The sequence below is a fragment of the Amblyomma maculatum genome, chromosome 9, assembly GCF_055883805.1.
Source record: "Amblyomma maculatum isolate TAMU_Amacu chromosome 9, ASM5588380v1, whole genome shotgun sequence".
In the NCBI taxonomy this organism is placed as follows: domain Eukaryota; kingdom Metazoa; phylum Arthropoda; class Arachnida; order Ixodida; family Ixodidae; genus Amblyomma; species Amblyomma maculatum.
This window is the reverse complement of record NC_139352.1, coordinates 90,307,132-90,329,848: the sequence shown is the minus strand read 5'-3', so window position 1 is coordinate 90,329,848 and position 22,717 is coordinate 90,307,132. Positions and strand designations below refer to the sequence as shown.

The 22,717-nt window shown below is 50.8% G+C and overlaps 1 protein-coding gene across 1 annotated transcript; it reads right to left on the bottom strand.

Annotated features, from left to right (window-relative positions):
* Positions 1 to 11,320: 11,320 nt before the first annotated feature.
* On the bottom strand, positions 11,321 to 21,632 carry LOC146179726 (uncharacterized). Its single transcript, XM_084580259.1, has 2 exons — positions 20,946 to 21,632; positions 11,321 to 11,383 (listed from the first exon to the last, which is right to left on the bottom strand). Exons 1-2 carry the CDS (start codon positions 21,630 to 21,632, stop codon positions 11,321 to 11,323), a joined length of 750 nt encoding a protein of 249 aa, XP_084436385.1.
* Positions 21,633 to 22,717: the final 1,085 nt, after the last annotated feature.

Genomic DNA, 22,717 nt, shown 5'->3' with positions numbered 1-22,717 from the left:
GTTCTGCCCTCACCTCTGCCTCCGTAATCACGTTTAGGATAGGATAGGAAATACGTTTTTTCTAGGAAGGTCTTGTGCTAGTAGCAGAAGAGGTCCATCTTCCGTGTACACCGATATGTCGCAGGAGGTGGTGTTTCCAATGTACATTTGCTTTAATTTATCCATGAATTCGTTGTCAGTGCCTTCGTACGCGTGTCTAACTTTAGCCAGTGTGATGTCCGATTGGAGTTTGGACTTTGTTGGATCTAATAGGTGGCGTAGCAGGCCCATGTCTTGGAAAAGCTCATACCCCTGTCCATTTCATCGCCCCTGTCACACCAATTTTGTTCGCATAATTTAATCGCTTAATTCTCGATTTCTTTGTTGCGTCTTGCTAGTCTTCTGCGAGGGTTCCTGTATCATTTTTGGTTTTTAGGCATACCTTTTATACTGCGTTTCGCCTCCCAGATGTGGAGCAGGTTGCTGTCGGCAATTTATGTGGCATCGTCGTCTTCTAGCGTTTTCGCTGCCTCTCCAACGCGTCGCTTGAGGACTTCTGCCTACTTTGCATTCTGCCTTCTTTTTGTCTCTAATTTCTCGAAAGTTAGCCCATTCCGTAATCTTTGGTTGACGGTTTCTGTGCTACTTTGCTCCTTTTCTAAGGGTAGAGGAATGGATACAGTGATTGCTTCCGAAGTTATGTTCTGTATTTTGCCAGTTTAAATCTACTGCATTTTTAGAGAAGGTTAGGTCTCGGGAGGTGTCTGCGCTGCGGCTATTCTCCACCTTCGACGGACAGCTGAGTAGGGTCAGTGTTAAGGGTTAGTCCTAGTTCGTACCTATCATCCCATAACTGTCTGCCTTTCACGCCGCTTTTAGCGTACCCCCACGCTTAGTTTGCCGCGTTGAAGTATCCTGCTATTAGTCAGGGGAATCATTCCAGCCGGCTTGATCGCTTTGCGAAAGAGGGCTCTGAATCGCACCTTTCGCTGCCGTGAGGTGGAATATGCATTTAGAAAGAAAATGCAGGGTACCTCCTTTCTCCCTGTTAAAATTTCTAGCAAGATTGCCTCTATATCTTTAGAATTGACATCGTGCTCTATGCAATGTTTTTCTTAATTAGGCTAGCGACGTGGGATTCCGCTCCTATATCACTAATGTTGGAGTTGGAGTTTCTTTCTTTTACAAGAAAGGGAAAGCCAAGGCCAAAGGCGACAAGCCTGACTAGGCCTTGGCTCCCAAAACAGATAACAGCAGACAACAGCACACACCTCTAGTGTATATAAAGTATAAAAAAAAACATTATGCAACACTTACGTACGATACATAAAAGGTATCAATACATGCAGTATTCATCGGATATTCAAATAAACAGACCATACACTCAATAACATAAATTTCATAGCAAAAAATATTTACACAAAAAAGATTGCATATGAGCAAAATACAGTTACTACCCCCATTGAAATTATAGGGGATATTCATTTAATTATTGTTTTATGTTCTTTTTAAATACCCTAGGTGGCAATAAAAATTCCACATTTGGTGTGTTGATAAAGGATGGCACCTGAAAAGTTAATTTCTGCTTTCCATATTGGTTCGAGTAATAGGTGCAAGTTTTTTTCGTGTTCGCAGATCATACGTTACTGTATATCTATCAGGTAGAGTAGTATACAGCCTATTATGGTGAATGTATGACTGATACCCTGCTAGTTTAACTTTCTTGCCCGGCTCTTGAAAAGCCATGGCTATAATTTTTTTATCCATGAGCTTAAGGTATTGCTGCACAAGAACTCGCTTGCGTTTGAAGCCTCGGTAGTTCCACTGCCAGATGAGAGATTGAACGGTTTCTCCTCTAGCCATATTAAAGCTGTTGAAATGTTCCTTGTATTTTTTTGTTTCCATTCTTCGATAGCAACCAATTCTGCTCTATGTCTGTGGACAGAATGAGTGTGGTTGAGCTCTTACCCAGATGGATGACTCCTAGCACAGGGGGATAGGGGAGAGGGGGAGGGTGCTGTCCTTGATGGTGCGAAGCCGGTCTACTATTTCTTCCTTGGTGATGCGAAAGGGGATGTCATGTACTACCCTCCTTTCCGTAGTCTTCGGGCATAGCGACAAACGACGTGATTTCGATTTTCTTACCCTGAAAATCGAGGACGCGTAGTGCGACGTATTTTCTTTTCCACACTTGGCTGTCTGCTGCGAAGAGGATGGACTCTTGCTTTGTGTTGACCGAGAAGGTGTCTTCCGCGTCCTCTCTGATGTTTATGTCCGCGGTGCGAGTGATCCACTCGGCAAGTTCTATGTTGCCGTAATTAAGTAGGCGGCTCACTTCTCCCTGTGGGCGGAGATTTATTTTTCAGTTCCGTCGGGTATCTTGACTGAATGCTTTTCAACCAATTTTGCTGCCATTCTCTTTCCGCCGAGCTTGGACGCTACTCGCTCCCTGCCTTATCTTCGGTGGCGCAGCATTCCTCAGTTTTGAGTGGCACCGCGTGACCTACTTTCTTGCTGACTGAGCACTAACCGGGCTCATTCATCCGCAGTGTCTATGCTTGTTCCCTCCACGGTTTCCACCATTTTTGTTGAGCTTCAAAACGGCCTCGCCCGCCGGGATGATTTTCTCTGCCTAGGTCTAACTAGGCCTAGCGTCTCTATTGCCTTGCCAAGCTCTTCAATTCCTCAAAAATAAAACATGCGGCCCACCTGGACACGTGAGCATCCCCGGTGAGTCCTTCCTATATAGAGCCGATTCCCGTAGAAAATCCGAACTCCAGTGGCCGAGGTAGAGCGCGAGCGTTCGTGGTCGATGGAGCCCATCGACTGCATCTCTGCTCTTTCGCTTGGTCGGCGTCTCAATCCTCGTATGTGCGTGAATCTCCGTGTGACGTCCGCATCTCATGACGTCATGACCGGATGTAACATGTTTATCATTCCCGGTTAGACATCTTCGGATGTTACATCACGATGATGGCATATTCAGCTATGACGTCACGGTCGATGACGTTACGAGGCCGACGGCGACGTCAGCGGCGACGACGACGTGAAACGCGTAGGAGGTACTCCCCTGATGGGGATGGGACAGGTAGGTCACCGGCGGGGGCTAGTCTGCCACAGAATTTTTATCTGTTGTAGGTCGTCATTGCACCCGCCACCGTTTCGGTGGTGCACGACGGCTGTTGTTGCGGCGCGCGTCTTCCTCTCTTCCTTTTCTTTCTTCTCTGTTTTCTCTTCTGTCTGCCCCGCGCGGGTGGTGCAGTGATAAGACGCCCGACTACTGTGCCGGAGTACCCGGGTTCGATCCCGACCTCGGCGGCTGCGTTTCGATGGAGGCGAAACGAAGAGGCGTCCATGTGCTGTGCGATGTCAGCGCTGTTTGTTTGTTTGTTGTGGCTGTAGGAAGAAAGAAAAGAAAATGCACGGGCCTGCTCCTGGCTGTGTACCTGAGCCACCTCCGCTGCCTCGTGCGGACAGAAGAGAAAAAAACTGATTTATTTATAGGAAGGGAAAGGCGCGGTAACTGTCTCACTTGATTTCTGTGGACACCGCAACCGCGCCGTAAGGGAAGGGAGGAAGATGGGAGTGAAAGTAGAAAGAGAGAAAGAGGAGCCGCAGTGGAGGGCTACGGAGTAATTTCGACCACCTGGGGATCTTTAACGTGCGCTGACATCGCACAGCACACGACGCCTCTTCGTTTCACCTCCATCGAAACGCAGCCGCCGAGGTCAGGTTCGAACCCGGGTACTCCGGCACAGTAGTCGGTCGTCTTACCACTGCACCAACCCGGCGGGGCGCACAGAAGAGAAACATAGACAAGAAAGAAAAACGAAGAGGGAGCGAAAGACGCCCGCCGCAACAACAGCCATCGTCCACCACCGCCGAGGCGGTGGTGGGTGCAATGACGACCTACAAAAGATAAAAATCAGTGGCTGGCTAGCCCCAAGCGCAAGCGGCGTTGACCTACTATCCCAGCCCCGTAGTGCTAGGAACTGCCACCCTTCACTCGCCTATGTCAGCGCACGTTAAAGAGGAGCCATAGTGGAGGGCTACCCAGTAATTTCGACCACCTGGGGATCTTTAACGTGCGATGTCAGCGCACGTTAAAGATCCCCATGTGGTCGAAATTACTCCGTAGCCCTCCACTATGGCTCCTCTTTCTCTCTTTCCACTTTCACCTCTACCTTCCTCCCTTCCCTTACGGCGCGGGTCAGGTGTCGACAGAAACAAGTGTGACAGATACTGCGCTTTTCCTTCCTGTGAACCAATAATTATTATCTCTTCTTTCTGCACGACGCAGCGGAGGTGGCTCAGCTACAGAGCCAGAGCAGGCCCGTAGCTCTGGCTCTGTAGCTGCAACGGGCGCCAAAGAACTCAATATGCACCTATTTGTTGTTAATTTATCAAGGAGGGCGACGAAGTATTCTCAAAATTATGACGTATGAGTCGCCTCAAGCATATCCACATCAACGGAACGTCTAGAGAAAATGGGTATCCACAACAGATGGGCCGAGCTAGCTGAGGGAGTTAGAATAGCTGAGCTGGAGCGACTAAGCCAATCTGAAACAGGCAGAAAAATACTAGAATGGATAGACATCCAACCGGGATACACTGCACATAAGACAGTGGATATCCCGGAAGAGATAAGAGCCAGGATACGCGTCCCGCCTATGCCAAAAAATATGCACCCCGAATATAACAAAGAGAGGCGCGGGCATGGAGCCAGAGCCTACGAGAAAAGAATGGGAGAACAACCAGCAGAACAAGTGGCCTACGTAGATGCTGCATATGGACGGCAAGGAGCAGCCGTATCCGCAGTAGTCGACGGAACAGGAGCACCTGTAGTATTGGCTTCAAGCCGCACGAGAGACGCCAACGCGGCGGAGGAATTGGCAGTAGCGTTCGCTTGTGTCGGTACCAAGGCTAAATTCATACAATGCGATAGCAAAAATGCAGTCCAGTCAGAAATTTTGGGAAGGGATGAATATCAGAAGAAGCTAAACGAGTCCTCGAATCGAGGCCGCTTGAGCGCAACGTGGAAATTATATAGATACCAGCACATGAATCCATCGCAGGGAATGAGGCTGCTCACGAGTTTGCCCGAGCTCTCTATCACCAGGCGGCTGCCGAGCAGCCCTCTTGCATGGATATAAAAGATAGCCTAATCTCGTATAAACAGGTTACAGAACACTATAAAATAAGCAGAAGGGTCTATCCGCCGCCAGACCGTTCCCTCGGAAACGGGGAGGCAATTGCATGGAGGAGACTACAAGGGGGCAATCATATTAGTCCCTTTTGGGTATATCTAACAATTTCAAAAGATGAAATGGATCTACATTGCATAACATGTGGGAGACGGGGCACTCTAGATCATATAATTTGTGAATGTAACAACAGCCCAGGAGCTAAAGAAAATATAGATAGAGACGCCTGGGAGACCCTGCTGCGAAGCGAGGACCCCGCTCAGCAGCAGCAAGCCATCCGCCTGGCGGCTGAGGCCGTGAAGCAACAATGCATATTCACCAGACCTTAGTTCGCGAGGCTCCTGAGTAAGGCTCCATCAGGCCTGCGTGCCGGGGAGTCCGAAACGGAGCTTCTTCTCGGTGGAAATAAAGGTTTTCAACAACAACAACATCACCCTGAAGGTGTATAAAAATAATGGTAGGGCTTGTAACGGCTGCGCGTTTCGATTTAGTAGTAAACGCCTCCACAACTGAGAACAGAGCAACAGCGCTTCATAGACGGTGTAAGGCACGCGTCTGACTTGATTGCAATGACAGTGGCACAATGCATGAGGCATGTCCTGTTTGCATGGCTAGTGCCTCCCTATCATACATTTCTGGGCTTGCTAAAAGTTTATGCTCTAGAGTGGCGACCTCTATCTGATAGCATGGGTTTGTCTAGAAAACCAAGCCAATAGAGCCATGGGATACACTACTAATCGCGCCTTTACCGCCTTATTCATTTTTAAAATAAATTTTCTCTTACTGCTGCTATATTTGTGACGACATAGAAAACATTCTAGAGGGCAATTTGAACCACTAAAGGGGTATTCACACGGGGGAGAACCCCACCCCTCTCGACCGGGGATGTTGTGAAAACGAGCCATCTTCGACCGTCGGAACCGGTTTCCTGGGGGCCCCTGCGTGGTGGGGGGCTTTTTATCCGCTGGCACAGGAATCGAAAGAAACCGAGATCTACCGCCGGTAGAGGCGGAGAAGATTGCAATAGCCATTGCCATTGCACGACCAGGCGTGAAACACGTCATCAACGATAGCAAAGCCGCGGTTAGGAATTTTAGCAAGGGTAGAGTCAGCAATCGTGCTGCAAAAATTCTGAACGAGTCGTCTCTCGCCGAAAGCGTGACCATAATCTTGACTCCAGCACACGTCGGTCTCGCCAGCAACGAGGCTGTCCACAAGCTCGCCCGCTCCTCCCTACCTCGGGGTGCTGCGGATGCCTCCACAACATCTAAAAGCAAAGAATGTATTGGTACGGTTAGGGATGTAACCGACAACCTGAAGAAAGACCGGAGGATATATCCGCCACCGGATAGATCCCTGAGTAAAAAGGAATCATACGACTGGAGAAGACTCCAAGCTCGAAATTTCTCTTCACCCCTATGGAGGAGAGGGACGGGTGCCAGAGGGCGGAAGAGGGACGGTGCAGAAACCGAAATTTGCAAATTTTGCGGCCACGTGGCAACATTACATCACATAATATGGAGATGCGTTCATGCCCCAGGGCGCAACGCGATTAAAACTAGTGATTAATGGGAGACCACGCTAAGAAGCTCCGATGAAAAGCTCAGCGATTCACCGTCCGCCTGGCGGACGAGGCTGAAGACTTCTTCTCCTAGACGGGGCCGGGTGTCCTCCGGTCGCAGTGCGACAGACTGCCTCCCTGGACGCCTGCGTGCGGACCCTTGGGGTGGCTGCCGTGCCATATTCGGCGGAAATAAATGTTCTTCCTCCTCCTGGCGCAAAATCTCTCCCAAGAGGAGGCGTGTCCGCGGCCTTTTTCGCTTGGCTGGCAACTTCGCCGGTCGCGCGCTAGGGGAAGCGCGTGATTGTAGTTGGGACAGTATATTCTAGGCACTATAGTTAGGATTCGGTGGTTGCTGGTGGTAGGATAGTTGACTGACCAGGCCAAAGGCGCGACCAGCGCCTTCGTCAACTTTGACTAGCTTTTTTATTCGCACGTAGCGAAGCAAAAAAAAACAGCCAGATATGAAATTCTGCAGGTGACATTCTAATGGCTAGCTGCCTGTGGCGCTCTTGCTTGCGCGATAAGTTGGGAGCCAGCGACTTCTAAGCAGTGTTGCAAGTTCATTCCCTTTTTGACCGAAAACCTGCGGCGAAGAGCCCCGCCGGGGTGGTGCAGTGGTAAGACGCCCGACTACTGTGCCGGAGTTCCCGGGATCGAATCCCGGCCTCGGCGGCTGCGTTTCGATGGAGGCGAAACGAAGTGGCGTCCGTGTGCTGTGCGATGTCAGCGCACGTTAAAGATCCCCAGGTGGTCGAAATTACTCCGTAGCCCTCCACTACGGCTCCTCTTTCTCTCTTTCCACTTTCATTCCCACCTCCCTCCCTTCCCTTACGGCGCGGGTCGGGTGTCCACAGAGCAAGTGTGACAGTTACTGCGCCTTTCCCTTCCTGTGAACCAATTTTTTAAGAAAGGCCGACGAACAACGCACTGGAAGGCGGGAGCGACATTATGACGACGGCTGTACAGGGATATAGAGGGGCCTTAGATTGCCAAGATGACAGGAAACCCGGCGATGGGGCAGAGGATCGAGAGATGCTTAGGGAGGCCGAGAAGACACTGAAAGAATTACCTACCCAAGAAATAATATTTTGTCAAAGTATTCGTTCCTCATCGAATGTCATTTTGGCTTTATGAAACAGTATTACTCCGATAAAATAGTTTAAAAAAATGCATTGTGTCAAGCAGATGTCCCTTGCAATGTACCGATTTTTCGAATGTGTCTCAATTTTTCAACCATAGTCTTTTTAATGCAGAAACTTGGCTGCTTTGGCGTCAGAGGCGTTAGGCTATTATTACGCTCGTACGTGATGCATTGCTAAGACATCGAAGCGCGGACCAGGACTGTAGCGCCTGTCCGGTGAAGACACACTGACATGTTTGACATGTCGTATGGATGCATTTTATGCCCTCCCGTTTCTTTTTTATAATGATGATTTATATTTTGAACTATTTCTAGTGCGTTTCGTAGCGCTTGCTGACAATCTTACTGCGCTCATAGCAAATGACTCAGTAAAAACGAAATGTTCCATCAGGATCAGCTTTTGGAACGCTTGAGTCAGGGGCTGGAAAATTAATTTACAAACGTTATTACAAAGAAAACAAGAGCTGTACTATCCTTAACTAAAAAACAATTGGCTGTGGCTTAGTTTGGTTAAGCCTGGTGATTTCGAAGCAATACGTGGTACTACTATTGTACCGCTTGTGGTGATGCTTGGCTGTGTCATATTCACCACGGTGATGATCCTGATGTAACGAAATGTTACATCATGATCAGCTTTTGGACCGCTTGAGTCAGGGGCTGGAAAATAAATTTACAAACGTTCTTACAAAGAAAACAAGAGCTTTACTATGCCTAACTAATAAACAATTGGCTGTGGCTTAGTTTGGCAAGCCTGGTGATTGCGAAGCAATACGTGGTACTACAATTGTACCGCTTGTGGTGATGCTTGGCTGTGCTATATTCACATGGTGGTGATCCTGATGTAACGAAATGTTACATCATGATCAGCTTTTGGAACGCTTGAGTCAGGGGCTGGAAAATAAATTTACAAAATTTATTACAAAGAAAACAAGAGCTGTACTATCCTTAACTAAAAAAAATGGCTGTATCTTAGCTTGGTTAAGCCTGGTGATTGCGAAGCAATGCGTGGTACTACTATTGTACGGCTTGTTGTGATGCTTGGCTGTGCTATATTCACCATGGTGATGCTCCGGCTATGTTGGCTGTTATGGCTATGGTGACGCTTGAATGTACTATGTTTAGCTATGGCTTTGCATAGCTAAACACGCAGACAGAATTTCAATGCACACATGTTTCTCGTTTAACCTTTTATTCAAACCTATAAATACACTCCGGTGGTCCGTAAAGAAAGACAGGCACTGACATCGCACAGCACACGGACGCCTCTTCATTTCATGCTCCACGGGGGCAGCGCCAGGGCCCGGCTCCGCCAAGACCGCCACCGGCTCGAGGGACGCCCATATCGCACGCACTCGAACAAGCCATTACACACCTCACGACCGTCGTAACACAACTGGTTCATAGAGTCGAAACTATCGAGAAACGCTTAGATGCTCCTCCTCCTACTTCCCCCGCACCAGCTGGCACTGCCTACAAACGTAAGGCTCTTGCCGCAAGCGATACGCAAACTGAAGACATACACGCACAGATAGCGCGCCTGCAAGCACAAGGCGTTTTCTTTCAAGGCCGTATCCAATCGCTGGAGGAACATATTGAGAACTCCTTTCGCACCCTCAGCTCTCAGTTTGCTCTACAGCTAGAATCTCTTGGTAAGGCAATCGACTCCCTCTGCAAACATGAAGGCATGACCCCGCTCCCGGTTCAGACGCCAAATCACCCAACGACCTCCACTCCGAAATTCTCCCAACCTAATCATGGCGGCTCGCTCGGGTAACACCACCATCTGGCAATGGAACTACAGGGGGTTCGCGCGCAAGAGCACGGTCCTTCAGCAGTTCTTTACCGCGAGCGACCCCCCAGAAATCTTTGCCCTTCAAGAAGCAGGGAAACATGCGAAATTGGCTGGATATCGCACATACACATCGGGAAGAGTAAACTCCCAGGTGGCTACTCTAGTTAGGCGAAACCTTACGGTTATCTTACATGAGCTAGACTCCCCTTTGCCAGACCATATCCTTTTCGAAATTCTCCCCCGGCCCTCTCGTGCGACCAGGCAATGTATTTTCGTGCTCAACGTCTATAGCCCACCCCGATCACGCAAGGCCGTCTTCGGGCAACTTTTCCTCCAAGTACAGCAGCTAGCGCTAGGGCAACCTCTAATTATTATCGGTGATTTGAACGCTGCGCATCAAGCGTGGGGTTACCATTACGACACGCTTAAAGGCCGATTGCTTTGGGACGATTGGCACACACTCCATCTGAACCTCTTAACGGATATCACCCAACCCACTCGGAGAGGAACGGGCGTCTCGCGGAACACAACCCCGGATCTTGCCTTTACGGGACCGGGGATTTTAGCTACCTGGTGCAATACTCGGGAAACATTCGGAAGCGACCACTACGTTCTGGAGATTGTCATTCAGGAGCCTATTCGACAACGTACGCGACCAGCTAAAGTGGTCAACTGGGACTGCTTTCGCGCCAAAGAAAAGAGCAAGGCTCTTTCCAACCTATCACAGACATCGCCGCTTGGTCAGCCGACATCCTCAAACAAGTTGCAGATGTCACTGTTGAAGTTGCTGTGAAAGACTCCGTACCAAACTGCGGCAGATATTATGCCCAACTGTGGGACCGCAAGCGCAAGCTGGAGGCCCTGATGCAAACTCGCAAGTGGGATCGGAATCTTCGACGACGGCTCGCTCGAGTCCATACAAACGTCGAAAACTATGCCGTAGAGCTTACACGCCAAAACGGGCACATTATATGTGACGAGATGGATAAGGCTCCTAACACCAGAAGCATCTGGAAACTACTCCGTCACCTCCTCGACCCTGAAGGGAGCAAGTTCCAAGCTCGCGAGCAGCTCCAGCGTATCTTCCACCAATTTCCGGCCACTTCAGATGCCCTCAAACAGGAGCTAGTAGACACCTACATCCGCCCAGGACCGGTGAAATCTTTCGCTCCTTATCAGGGGAAGGAAAACGTCCGTTTAGATGCTCCCATCACTTTACCGGAGGTACGAGCCTAGCTCAATCGTCTCCAAACTCAGCTGCAGGCCCGGACCAGATATCTAACCGTATGCTTCGGAACCTCGACGACGCCTCGATTCATGCTCTCACAGACTTTTTGCAAAACTTCTGGGAGCGGGGAGCCATCCCGCAAGAGTGGAAAAGCGCCAACCTTGTTCTCATCCCCAAGCCGGGCAAACCACCTACTCTCTCGAACCTCCGCCCCATTTCTCTCACGTCCTGCGTGGGAAAACTTTTGGAGCATGTAATTCAGAACCGTCTTCTTCGTTACGTAGAAGAACATCACCTACTTCCAGACACGATGTTTGATTTTCGACCACACCTTGCGGCCCCAGACATCATGCTCTTGCTCAAGCATCAGGTGCTGACACATAGCACCTTGGACGCCAATGTCATAGTTGGTCTAGATGTTGCGCAGGCCTTTGACAATGTCCGGCACGAAGCCATTCTGAAGAACCTCCAGACCCTGGGGGTGGGACAACAAACGTATGCACATATACGCGACTTTCTCACGAACCGCACAGTACAACTTGATACCGGCTAAGGAGATCCTTCCATTATCTTTCCTGGAAGCCGGGGTACACCCCAAGGCTCAGTGCTTTCCGCACGCCTGTTCAATATTGCGCTGCTTGGCCTGCCCAATCTTTTGGCATATATCCCCCACTTGCACCACAACCTATATACCGATGACCTCACTCTGTGGATTACACACGGCAGTGACGGCCAGATCGAGGAGACTCTGCAGACAGCCATCGATTGCGTTGGTACCTACCTGGCCACAGTTGGCCTATCCTGCTCGGCCACCAATTCTGAATACATTATTGTCCCAACCCAGGCAAGACGCCCCAGATCACCTCCGGCATCCTTCAATCTGCAAGTACAGGGCACTCCCATACCTCGTACCGACCGAATTCGTATCCTGGGCCTTCATCTACAAGATAATGAAGGAAACGCCACTACTCTTCAGCGAATAGATAAATCTGTAATCCAGATCAGCCGCCTGCTCAAGAGAGGCGCCAACAAGCATAAGGACATGGCCGAATCCAACCTTTTTCGCCTCGTACAAGCCTTCGTTTGTACGCGCATTGCCTACGTTGCCCCTTACCTTCGCCTCACGCGAACAGATCGGGAGCGACTGAATGCATCTCTGCGCAAGGCATGCAAGACAGCATTGGTTCTACCCATGTCCAGTTCCACCACCAAACTGATGACCATCGGGATCTCCAACACAGTCGACGAGCTGATTGAAGTGACTCTAACTTCCCAATATGAGCGCCTCTCGCTGACACATGCGGGATGTGCAGTACTGAGCCAGGTAGGAATCACTCTTATGAGGGCGACTTCTACGTATATGGACCTCACGCCTGAGCAGAGACTCAGGCTTCGTATACCTCCGCTTCCCAAACGTATGCATCCAGAGTATCATACAGAGCGCAGAGCCGACCGAGCCCGGCAACTCCACAAACGTTGTACCGGTCGCCCCGACGTTACATACACAGATGCTTCCCACCACGCACGCCCCTCGCTATGGTTGCGGTTGCATTGGCACCGCACCGAAACTGGAACAACGCCTGCAGCGTCCTCAACGCCGCAACTGTTACCACCGCGGACGAGGTTGCCATCGCATTAGCTCTGACCGACCCCTCCACCAAAGTAGTCGTTAGCGATTCCCAACAGGCAATTCGTAACTTCGATGCAGGTCGTATATCCCGACAGGCACACACTATCCTCCGATCTCTCGCCTTACCGTCTACACCTCGTCTTCTCATATGGATCCCAGCTCATTAGGCGCTCAGCGGGAACGCACAGGCGCATGCTCTATGCCGAGAACTCAGCTACCGGGCGGAGCACCCTCCTCAGCCTGCCGCTTCCTCTGACACTCCCTAAAGCACTCATTCACGCCTTATTGCATACACGGACATCCTCCAGCATTATCGGCTCGAACGGTGTCTATACCCCCCTGCACACCGGGAACTATCCCGGCGCGAGGCCGTCCATTGGCGCAAAATACAAACAGGAACCTTTCCCAACCCATGGATATATTGCAAAATTTTCCCAAATCTTATTGCACCTAGCTGCAAACACTGCTCACCACCGGCCACATTCATTCACATGGTGTGGACATGTATACGACACAACGCAGACAATACAGCTACAGTGGATGCGCGGGAGTCTCTCCTGCGTACCACCGAGCTCGCCCAACAGCGCCAGCTCATTTTGCGCGCATTGGAGGCCGCAGAGTCCCAAGGGATCCCTGCTGACCTTCTCTAAGCAGTGGAACCAGTCTTTCGGCTGTTTCCCTTATTTGGGAGTAAATAAAGAGTTTATCATTATCATCCGTAAAGAAATGGCTTTTTTCTGTACATCACTAATTACGTATTCAAACTAAGGTCGAATACTTCAAACCCATTGAATTTCAGCATCTGGGCAGTGCTCATTCTCTTTGCAGCCTGCCTAAGCGCTTTGACTGTAGGCGGCATCTCATGGCTTGACGACAGGAGCGGAGTCAGGCCGTAACTGCCATCGCGCAAGGCGACGGTGAGCCCAAGCTCTTACACAAATGGTATGGCGTCACGCAGCGCGCAGCGCCACTGGTGAGAGGAGCACTAGTCAGGCGGTAACCGCCACCGCGCAAGGCGACGGCGCGAGTTGCGTCCCGCTCTTACACAGATGGTATGACGTCACAAAGCCAGGTCACGCTAAATTTCAAGCGTGGCTGCCACCTTTTTGACGGGCTGAGGTGGTATTTAAAGTAGTATTGCTTCGCAATAATATATAGCTCTTTCTAATAACATAACACTAGATTGACCCTGGGAAACAACTGCATAGGCATATATTCAACACAGCGTCGTATTCTATGAGTGTGGATGCTTGTGGCACTCGGTTTATGTTGTGGCTCTGGTGCTTACCATGTTTTTACGCCCTTAGTTTCGTGTTGAACATGACAATCATGCAAAATAGGGTGCTACGCTCCCAGGCAACTTCATTGTATTCCCGTCTCCCCCTTCTTCATTCATTATTCGGCGCGACTACGCTACCTGCAAGGCCGACTGATAGAACCCGGCTACGCCGAAGCGGTGAGGCAGGCAGCACAGACGCGCTCTTCACGGCGAGCGCCGAGCCTCTGTCGTCTGGCAACTGTGACACCACTCTCGTACTCCGCCGCCCGTGTGAATGCGGGAGCAAGGGAGGGTGCTCCGCCGGCTGTCAGTGCCCCCGCACCCCCTCCCCGAAAATCTCCCCCGTGTGAATACCGCTTAAAGTGCGTGGAGGCGAAAGCCAATATAGCGGGTTGGATCGTAGCTCTCAACTGCGGCACCTCTATCTCCCTCTCTTTGTTCACTGCTTCCTTGTTTCCTTCCTTTATGGCGTGGTACATGTGTCCACGGACAACTCTGACAGATACTACGCCTTTTATACCCTGTAAATTAATTTTAAATGCCGCTGATGCCTGCTGTACTAGCGCCTCTTAGACATCTGGGTCTGCATTTGCTTGCTGTGTAGTGCGGCGTTTGAATAAGCACCAGGGGAAAAACGAACAAAACCAACATATCATTGATCACCGCAAAGTTCACCAGCATTCTATATTTTGTTCACAGGAAATTAAAGGCGCGGTGTCGGTTACTCGCGGAATTCCGCCATCCGCATGGTAGGCAAGGGGAATTATGATGAACGTTTCACAATCCCGCGCATGGCGCAGCTGGTAAAGGGCTCGACTGGTGATCCAAGAGATGGACGCTCATTTCCCGATGGAGACAAGGATTATTTATTTATTTTAAATATCTTTCGAGATCGTGACAACTTCTGGTACAGCCTCTACCGAAAGCACCTGCTGACAGCAATGAGGTATCAGACGGTTTCGCATTGATATGTTCGAAAGCCTCCGAAGACCACGACAGTATTGGGACGTTATAAAAATACATCAGCATATGCAGGTTGAGAGGTCTTTTTATCTGCAAGCCAGTGTCGGCCAATGCGCTTCATAATGTGTTCAACGATTTTCATTTTCCAAGCCTCATTGGACAATGCCGACCACTATAACCCACAGGTATATACAATGTTGGAACGACCCCAAAACTGTATGTCAATATCGATCAATAAATGCCAACATATATTCCATAACTTTAAGCCATTTATATTAACGTGGCCTTATGGTGAATACATACCATGATTTTGGCAAGTCATTACAGCTTCCCGTACAATACACCTATAACCCACGATGGATAGAATGTTGGGAAGCCATCGGAGCTATCAGCAAAATATTCAGCATTGAGCCCCCCTGGGGCCCTTATGGGCAAGTTGGTGTGGGGACGCCCACAATAATACCCTTGAAGGCCCCCTTTAGGGATTAGGCGAACATATTGTTACGTGGAAGATTTACAGTCCCAAAGCTGTCCGCACAACAACGTTGATGAGGGCACCGATTTCACAACACTCAGCGTCGTCGTCTACTGGGAGTCTGTTGCACTTCTTCGTCCTCATCACGAACAGGGAATACAGCTAAGTAACACTACCCCCCGCGGGAAAAGCACAGTCCGGTGCGGTCTATGTTAGCGAAATAGAACGTTGATAATAGGGCTTTAGACGGGACATATGAACTATTTCGGAGGTTGGAGCTGTGGACGGAGACTTCGGAACCACGGATTCAACTTCGTAGGTGACGTCGGTCACGGGGCGCCAAACACGGTAAGGGCCAGTTTAACGGGGTAAACGTTTTTCACACAAGCCCACTTTACGGCACGGGAGTCACAGCAAAACGAGAGATCCAGGAGTGTAGTGGACATCACGGTGGCGGCTGTCGTACAGGGATCTTTTGGGAGTCTTGGGATGCAGACAGCCTGGTATGAGCTATCCGGCGGGCATCATGGCGCGGGTGATGGCATCACTGGTGTAAGTACTGGTGGCGTCCGCCGCGGGTAGAGAGGTGTCGAAGGGTAGTAACGGGTGTCGGCCAAATAATAAAAAAGGGGGTATCCAGCGGTAGAATGGGCAGATGAATTGTAGGCGAATGTGACACATTGAAGATGAACGTCCCAATCTCGATGGTCGTCAGACACATACATGGCCAGCATGTCTATGAAGTTACGGTTTAGACGTTCCGTGAGGCCGTTGGTCTGGGGGTGATATGCGGTGGTGAATTTGTGGCGGACGGAGCACGACCGGAGAATTTCGTCGACCACTCGCGACAGGAAACAGCGGCCGCGGTCAGTTAGTAGTGCACAAGGAGCACCGTGATGAAGAATTACGTTTTCTAGAAGGAAGTCAGCGACGTCTGTGGCGCAGCTGGTCGGGATGGATCGGGTAATAGCTTACCGAGTAGCGTAATCGGTGGCGACGGCGATCCATTTGTTCCCCGAGGTGAAAACTGGAAAGGGGCCAAGGAAGTCAATGCCTATACGGGAAAAGGGGGCAGTTGGTATGGGTATCGGCTGCATATGACCTGAAGGCAAAATTGTGGGCTTCTTCCGACGCCGACACAGTTCACATGCGGCAATGTACTGCTGGACAGAGCGGTAGAGCCCCGGCCAGTAGAAACGTCGGCGCAGGCTACCGTATGTGCGAGAAACACCCAAGAGGCCAGCCGTGGGAGCATCATGGAACTGTTCAAGGATGGTGGAACGCAGGTGTTTGGGAACGACGAGCAAAAGGTCTGTGCCATCTGGTCGCATATTACGTCGGTATAGGGTGTTTTCGTGGAGCACAAATAAGGCGAGAGATGGGTCAGGGTGGTCGGAGGTACAACGGAGGATAATGGAATGCAGAGAAGGATCTAAGTGTTGTTCCTTGGCCATGTTAGCAAAGGCGGAGACAGACAAGAGACATGCATCATCGTCAGAGTCTGTAGGACTAGGGGAGTCGACGGGATCACGTGACAAACAGTCTGCATCTTGGTGAAGCCGGCCGGACTTGTAAACGACGGATAAGGTGTAATCTTGTAATTGTAGCGCCTAGCGCCCCAAACGGCCAGTAGGATCTTTGAGAGAGGAAAGCCAGCACAAGGCATGATTGTCTGCTATCACAGTAAAATATCGGCCAAACCAATAAGGGCGGAATTTCGTAATAGCCCAGACAAGCGCCAGGCACTCTCGCTCTGTAATAGAATAATTTTGTTCGGGTGTTGAGAGGAGGCGGCTGGCATACGCAATCATTATTGTACGGCCGTGTTGTCGCTGAGCGAGTATAGCTTCTATTTCATTGCCACTTGCGTCGGTACGGAGTTCAGTATTGGCGGAAGGGTTGAAGTGGGCCAAGACTGGTGGAGTAGTTAGAGCAGCAATAAGCTCTGAGAAAGCTGCAACTTGTTCAGGCCCCCAATAGAATGAAACGTCTTCCTTGAGGAGTTGGGTGAGCGGACGAACAAGGACTGCGAAGTTCGGGATGAATCGTCGGAAATAGGAACATAGGCCAATAAAGCTTCGAACATCGCTGGATGAACGCGGTGTGGTAAAATCTCTGACGGCTCGTATCTTGTGAGGGTCAGGCTGAACACCAGAAGCATTAACCAAGTGACCAAGCACTTTGATTTCCCGATGGCCGAAACTGCATTTCTTTGAGTTGAGTTGAAGGCCCGCGGGGCGGAATAGCTCGAGAATGGTAGAAAGGCGAGAGAGGTGGCTGTCAAAAGTGGACGGGAAAACAATGACGTCGTCTAAGTAACAAAGACAAGTCGTCCACTGTAAGCCGCTTAGCAATGAGTCCATCATCCGTTCTAAAGTTGCAGGGGCGTTACATAGGCCAAAAGGCATGACTTTGAATTGATAAAGGCCGTCAGGGGTGATGAACGCTGTTTTTTCACGGTCTCTCTCGTCGGCGGAAATCTGCCAGTAGCCGGTGCGAAGGTCGATGGAGGAAAAGTAGCTGGCTCCGTGCAAACTATCAAGCGCGTCGTCGATGCGCGGAAGAGGATATACATCTTTTTTGGTTATCTTATTCAAATGACGGTAGTCAACGCAGAGTCTCCACCTGTTATCCTTCTTCTTGACCAACACGACAGGGGATGCCCAGGGGCTACTGGAAGGCTCCATTATGTCGTTCGCTAACATCTTTTCGACCTCAGTTTTAATGACGCGTCGCTCGGCAAGCGAAACAAGATAGGGCCGCCTGTGAATAGAACTGGCGTCACCGGTGTGAATGCGGTGGGTGACAACTGTCGTTTGACCCAATGGGCGGGTAGCGAAGTCAAAAAGGTCACTGTAGGTAAACAAAAGCTTGTGTAACACAGCGGCGAATTCAGGCTGCAGATCAGCTGCAATCATGCTGTTAAGCGGATCAGGGTGCGATGTGGACGACGAAGGGTTGTTGGCAGGGACGGCAGTTGTATGATCTGTAGACAGAGCTGAAATGGCACAATCGGTAATCGGGGACAGCGCTGCTAATGAAATTCCCTCGGGCAGAACTTGAGTTGAAAAGCTGAAGTTAAGGACAGGGAGAGTAGTGCGGTTCTGGAAGATGTGCACAATTAGATGAGGAAGGGTGACGTGGCGCTGCAGCATGATATCAGTAATGGGACAAGCGAGATAATCGCCATCTGAGACGGGTGGAAATGGCGACATATAAATATAAACGGCAGTTTAAGGAGGAAGGCGGCTAAACTGTGCTGATCGAAGGCGGGGTGAGCAGGAGGGGTCTTCAGATTAGAGCAGAAGGTCCAAGCGAAGTAGGCCGCTAGGGCAGTCAATAAGGGCAGGGTGGGCTGTTAAGAAGTCAATGCCAAGGATAACGTCGTGGGGACATTCAGGTAGGGCGGTGAACAACACTGGGGCATCACGGCCAGCAATGGTAACTCGCGCCGCACACATGCCAACCACGGCAGCAGGGCTGCCATTGGCACTCGAACTGTGGACGAGACGGCTGGCGTAAGTACTTTCTTGAGTCGACGCCGAAATGAGGAGCTCAGAACGGACATTGGGCGCCTGTATCAATTAGAGCAGAAACGGGAACTCCATCGACAAGGACGTCGATGCGGTTATTTTGTAGGGCAGGGGTAAACAGAGGTTTTTCGGTCCGGGTCATGAATGCAGCGTCACCTCCGGGAGCTGCATTGTCTAGTTTTCCGGTACATGGCCAGAATAAGACGGTGGCGAACTGCGGCGAGGAAGAGAAGAACGCGAACGTCGTGCTTGCGGGGATAGTGATCGGTTGGCAGAACGGACAGTGGAACCGGCGTCAGCACGGGTCTGGTCGGGGCGAGGTGGGGAATAGTGAAGGGCATAGTCTCCGCGGCGGTCGACGTAGGTGTACTGACGAGATGGCGTGTACCAGCGACTACGGCAGTGCGGGAAATGTGGCCAACGCGAGAACAAGTAAAACAGATGGGGCGATTGTCGTGGGTACGCCATTCATTTGGGTTGCGGTAACGATATCGGGGCGAGAAACCGGCGTTAGTTGAGGCAGCAGCATTTACTGGAGGGGCAGGTCCTGAATCCGTGGTGTCGGTGGTGCTGAAAGAAGGGAGGCCCATATTCGCAACCTCTTGGCGAACAACAGCCTTAATAAGTAATATAGTAGCCAGGGTGTTGTCGGGTGTATGCGACAGCAAGGCCGTGGAAGTCATTGCCTCAAGCTCTCGGCGAACAACAGCCTTAATAAGTAATATAGTAGCCAGGGTGTTGTCGGGTGTATGCGACAGCAAGGCCGTGGAAGTCACTGCCTCAAGCTCTCGGCTGACAATGCGTGTCAAAGTTCTGTCGTTAGCAGGCGGTCGTGGAGTCGGGATATCGATACAGGAGGAGCTAGCAGCCGTGTTCTGCAGCCGGCCGAAACGATGAGATATGCGCCTCTGTTTCGCCTGCTCGAAACGTCGACACACCTGCAGCACAGAGTCCACGGGGGAGCAATCCCTGCGCAACAGGAGGTTGAACGCATCGTCGGCAATGCCTTTTACTATATGGCCGACTTTATCCTCCTCAGGCATGCCTTGGTCGACTTTGCGGCATAGAGACAGGACGTTTTGAATGTTAATGAGATGAGACTCCGTAGACGTTTGGGCGCGAGAGGCGAGCGCTTTCTTGGCGGCAATGTTGCGGCCAATAGGCTTTCCGAACAGGTCGTGTAGCTTCTTTTAGTTTTTACTTTGCGCGGTGTGTCGGCCACTTTCTGGCTGATAATTAAACAATCCGCCCCAGTATCCACCAGAGCATGTACCTCCAGCCCATCAATGGAAACGGCGAGGTCAGCGCTAACAAAGTCATTTGGGTTGCTCGTTTCTTTCAGAATTTGCGGCGGAAGTGCGGCAAGGTCGGCGCTGTCTGCTACGTCGTCATGGCTGATCATCTGGTGCGGCATTTTCGGTGGTAACGTAGGCGGCATTTTCGGCGGTATTGCGGCAATCTCAATGTTAACGGCGGCGTCAGAAGCACGGGTTCCCAGCAATTGCGGTGGTGCTGAGGGTTTTAACACTTTTCGACTGGTTGCAACTTCCCCTCGCGAGGTAGCGGCTGGTAGTTTCCCCGGCTAGGGCTAGGGGACCGCCGTCCGCTAACGTCAACAGCGCTGCTACGCATCGGCTGATAATAGCGTTGTGGCGATGAGGAGGAGCGGCGGCGGAAACCATGGGATTCGGTTTCCCTGCTGACCGGAGGGTCGTCCGCAATTTGGACAGAGTCAGCGTCGAAGCGGCGGCGAGCAGAAGCAGGCGAGAAGGCCTGCCCCTCTTCGCGGTTGCTGCAGTACTGATATACATGGCCAAGTTGTCCGCAGTAAAAACAGAGTGGTCGGCTGTCATAACTGCGCCACCTGTCAGTTCGGCGCAGTTGAGAGCGTCTGGAAGGCGCCCACTGACGCCGCTGGAAAAACCGCGTCTACTGACGGCTCTGTGAGCTCGGTGGGGCGTGGTCAGGAGGTGGGCGACGAAGGACCGCGGCATCGCTCTCGGGATGCAACTCGTGGTAAGGCGCAGGAATATCCGCCGTGTAGCTGACCGATTGGGGAGCGTGGTATGGTTCGGAAAGGGCCTCCGCGTTGTCGACTGGACGAGACTCGTTGCACGGTGCAGACGGTGATAAGGCGTACCGAATTTCATTTCTCACAGCTTCCATGAGGTCCCCTGACGACTGAGCCTTCGCAGCCGTAATTTGCTGCAACTCCTCAAGGACAATTTCTCTAATGATGTCTCGAAGTGCTGTCTTATCTGTTGCAGTCAGCGCCGCTGTAGTCGTCGCGGCACAGTTGACAGGTCGGTTGCACTGGCGGCACCAGCCTTGGAGGGCTCGCTCTATAGCCGTAGCGTCCTTAATGAACTCACTCACGGTTTTAGGTGGGTTGCGTACCAAGCCGGCAAACACCTGTTTTTTAACACCGTGCATGCGATGCCGCAGCTTTCGTGGCTCACTCATATCAGGGTCGGCACGGCGAAAAAGGCGTGCCATGTCTTCCACAAACATAGCCACGCTCTCATTCGGCTTCTGGATGCGCACTTCAAGCAGGCGCAGCGCATTGTCTCGTCGATCAGTTCTCGCAAATGTGTCTACCAGCTGGCCGCGGAAGTCATTCCATGTGAATAAGCTGGCCTCGTGGTTTTCAAACCACGTTCTCGCATTGTCCTGAAGGGCGAAATAAACATTGGAAAGCTTCTGGTCTGCGCTCCATTGATTTATCTTGGCCACTCGCTTAAACTGGTCAAGCCAGTCCTCCACATCTTCAAACGCTTCCCCGCGAAAGCACTCTGGCACCTTAGTGTTCTGAAGAGTTACTGGCGTAGGGTTGGCATGTGCCATGGCTTGGGAGACCTGATGAACTTGGGCGTTTGAAGAGTCGTTTGGCAGATGGCTGAATTCCGGGGCTAGGCCTAAAAGGCGGCGGCTAGCGCGATGCACCGGCGTGTCGATGTCTGGGATCCGCTGTTGACTGCCGGAAGCAGTCTTATGCATACCCCAGCGCGCTCCACCAGCATATGCATATATACTTTTTTTTTGTTTCGGCATCATGTAGGCGTCACAAATGTAGAAAATGTCTGGACCACACTAAATGGGGCTGCCAACTCAAAATACCAATAGGTCCTGCATATGGGCTGCGGTGGGGCTAAAAACGGGCATGCCCGCAGTTTGTCGACGTGGGACCCTTGAAGGATACTCGAGGGGAAGGTGAGAGGGAACTGCGGGCTTCATGCAGAAAACTCCTGGGCTGCCCCAATGGAGCGGCCCACCAATAAACGTCGATAGTACCCGAATCGCCTTTGGCGGGGTTGGAATTGCTCATACCACCTTCTAGCAACATAGGTCTGCAGCGCAGAACTTTAAGGGCAGATGCAATACAAGTGTAGGCCTAAAGCAAATATAAGATGGGCTAGCCAAAATGGTTCTGCGCAGACAAAAGCCCAATTGGTCACATGGGTCTAGGCTGGGATGAATAGTGGGCATTTCATCGTGCATGCTACCCAGACGAGCTTTTTGGGGGTGCTTATGGGTAACTGTAATATATATTTGTTTCCTATACGGTAAACAACCGATTACCCCAATGCGGGCTGCCGATGGAAGGCCGCAGTGGGCCCCGAATTGGCGGTAGGCAGGGTTAACACTCCGAAACCTCTCCATTCGAGTTCTAAAGGCGCCAGTTTATTTTTTTGAATTCATAATATACTTGCCCCTAATTGCCTCACGGAGGTTTCACATAACTGCTCTAAGCATATTCATGTCGTTACTAAAAGTATCATTTTACTCTGGCAACTATGTTTATTATGCAGTATTGGCAGAAAGTATGCAGCCGTAACTCTCAAACTTTACGAGTATGTACTAAACTACCCCTGAATCTTCCCTGTGTCATTATTATTTGACACACAGCACCAATATAAATTTTCAGACCA

Bases quoted from the DNA above. Each gene is read 5' to 3' on its own strand.
- LOC146179726 (XM_084580259.1), bottom strand. From the start codon at position 21,632: ATGGCACATGCCAACCCTACGCCAGTAACTCTTCAGAACACTAAGGTG. The intron at 11,384-20,945 runs GTGAGAAATGAA...TCCCACCCCCAG, and splicing joins CAGGGGACCTCATGGAAGCT to GGTCTGGAGGTTCTTCAGAA.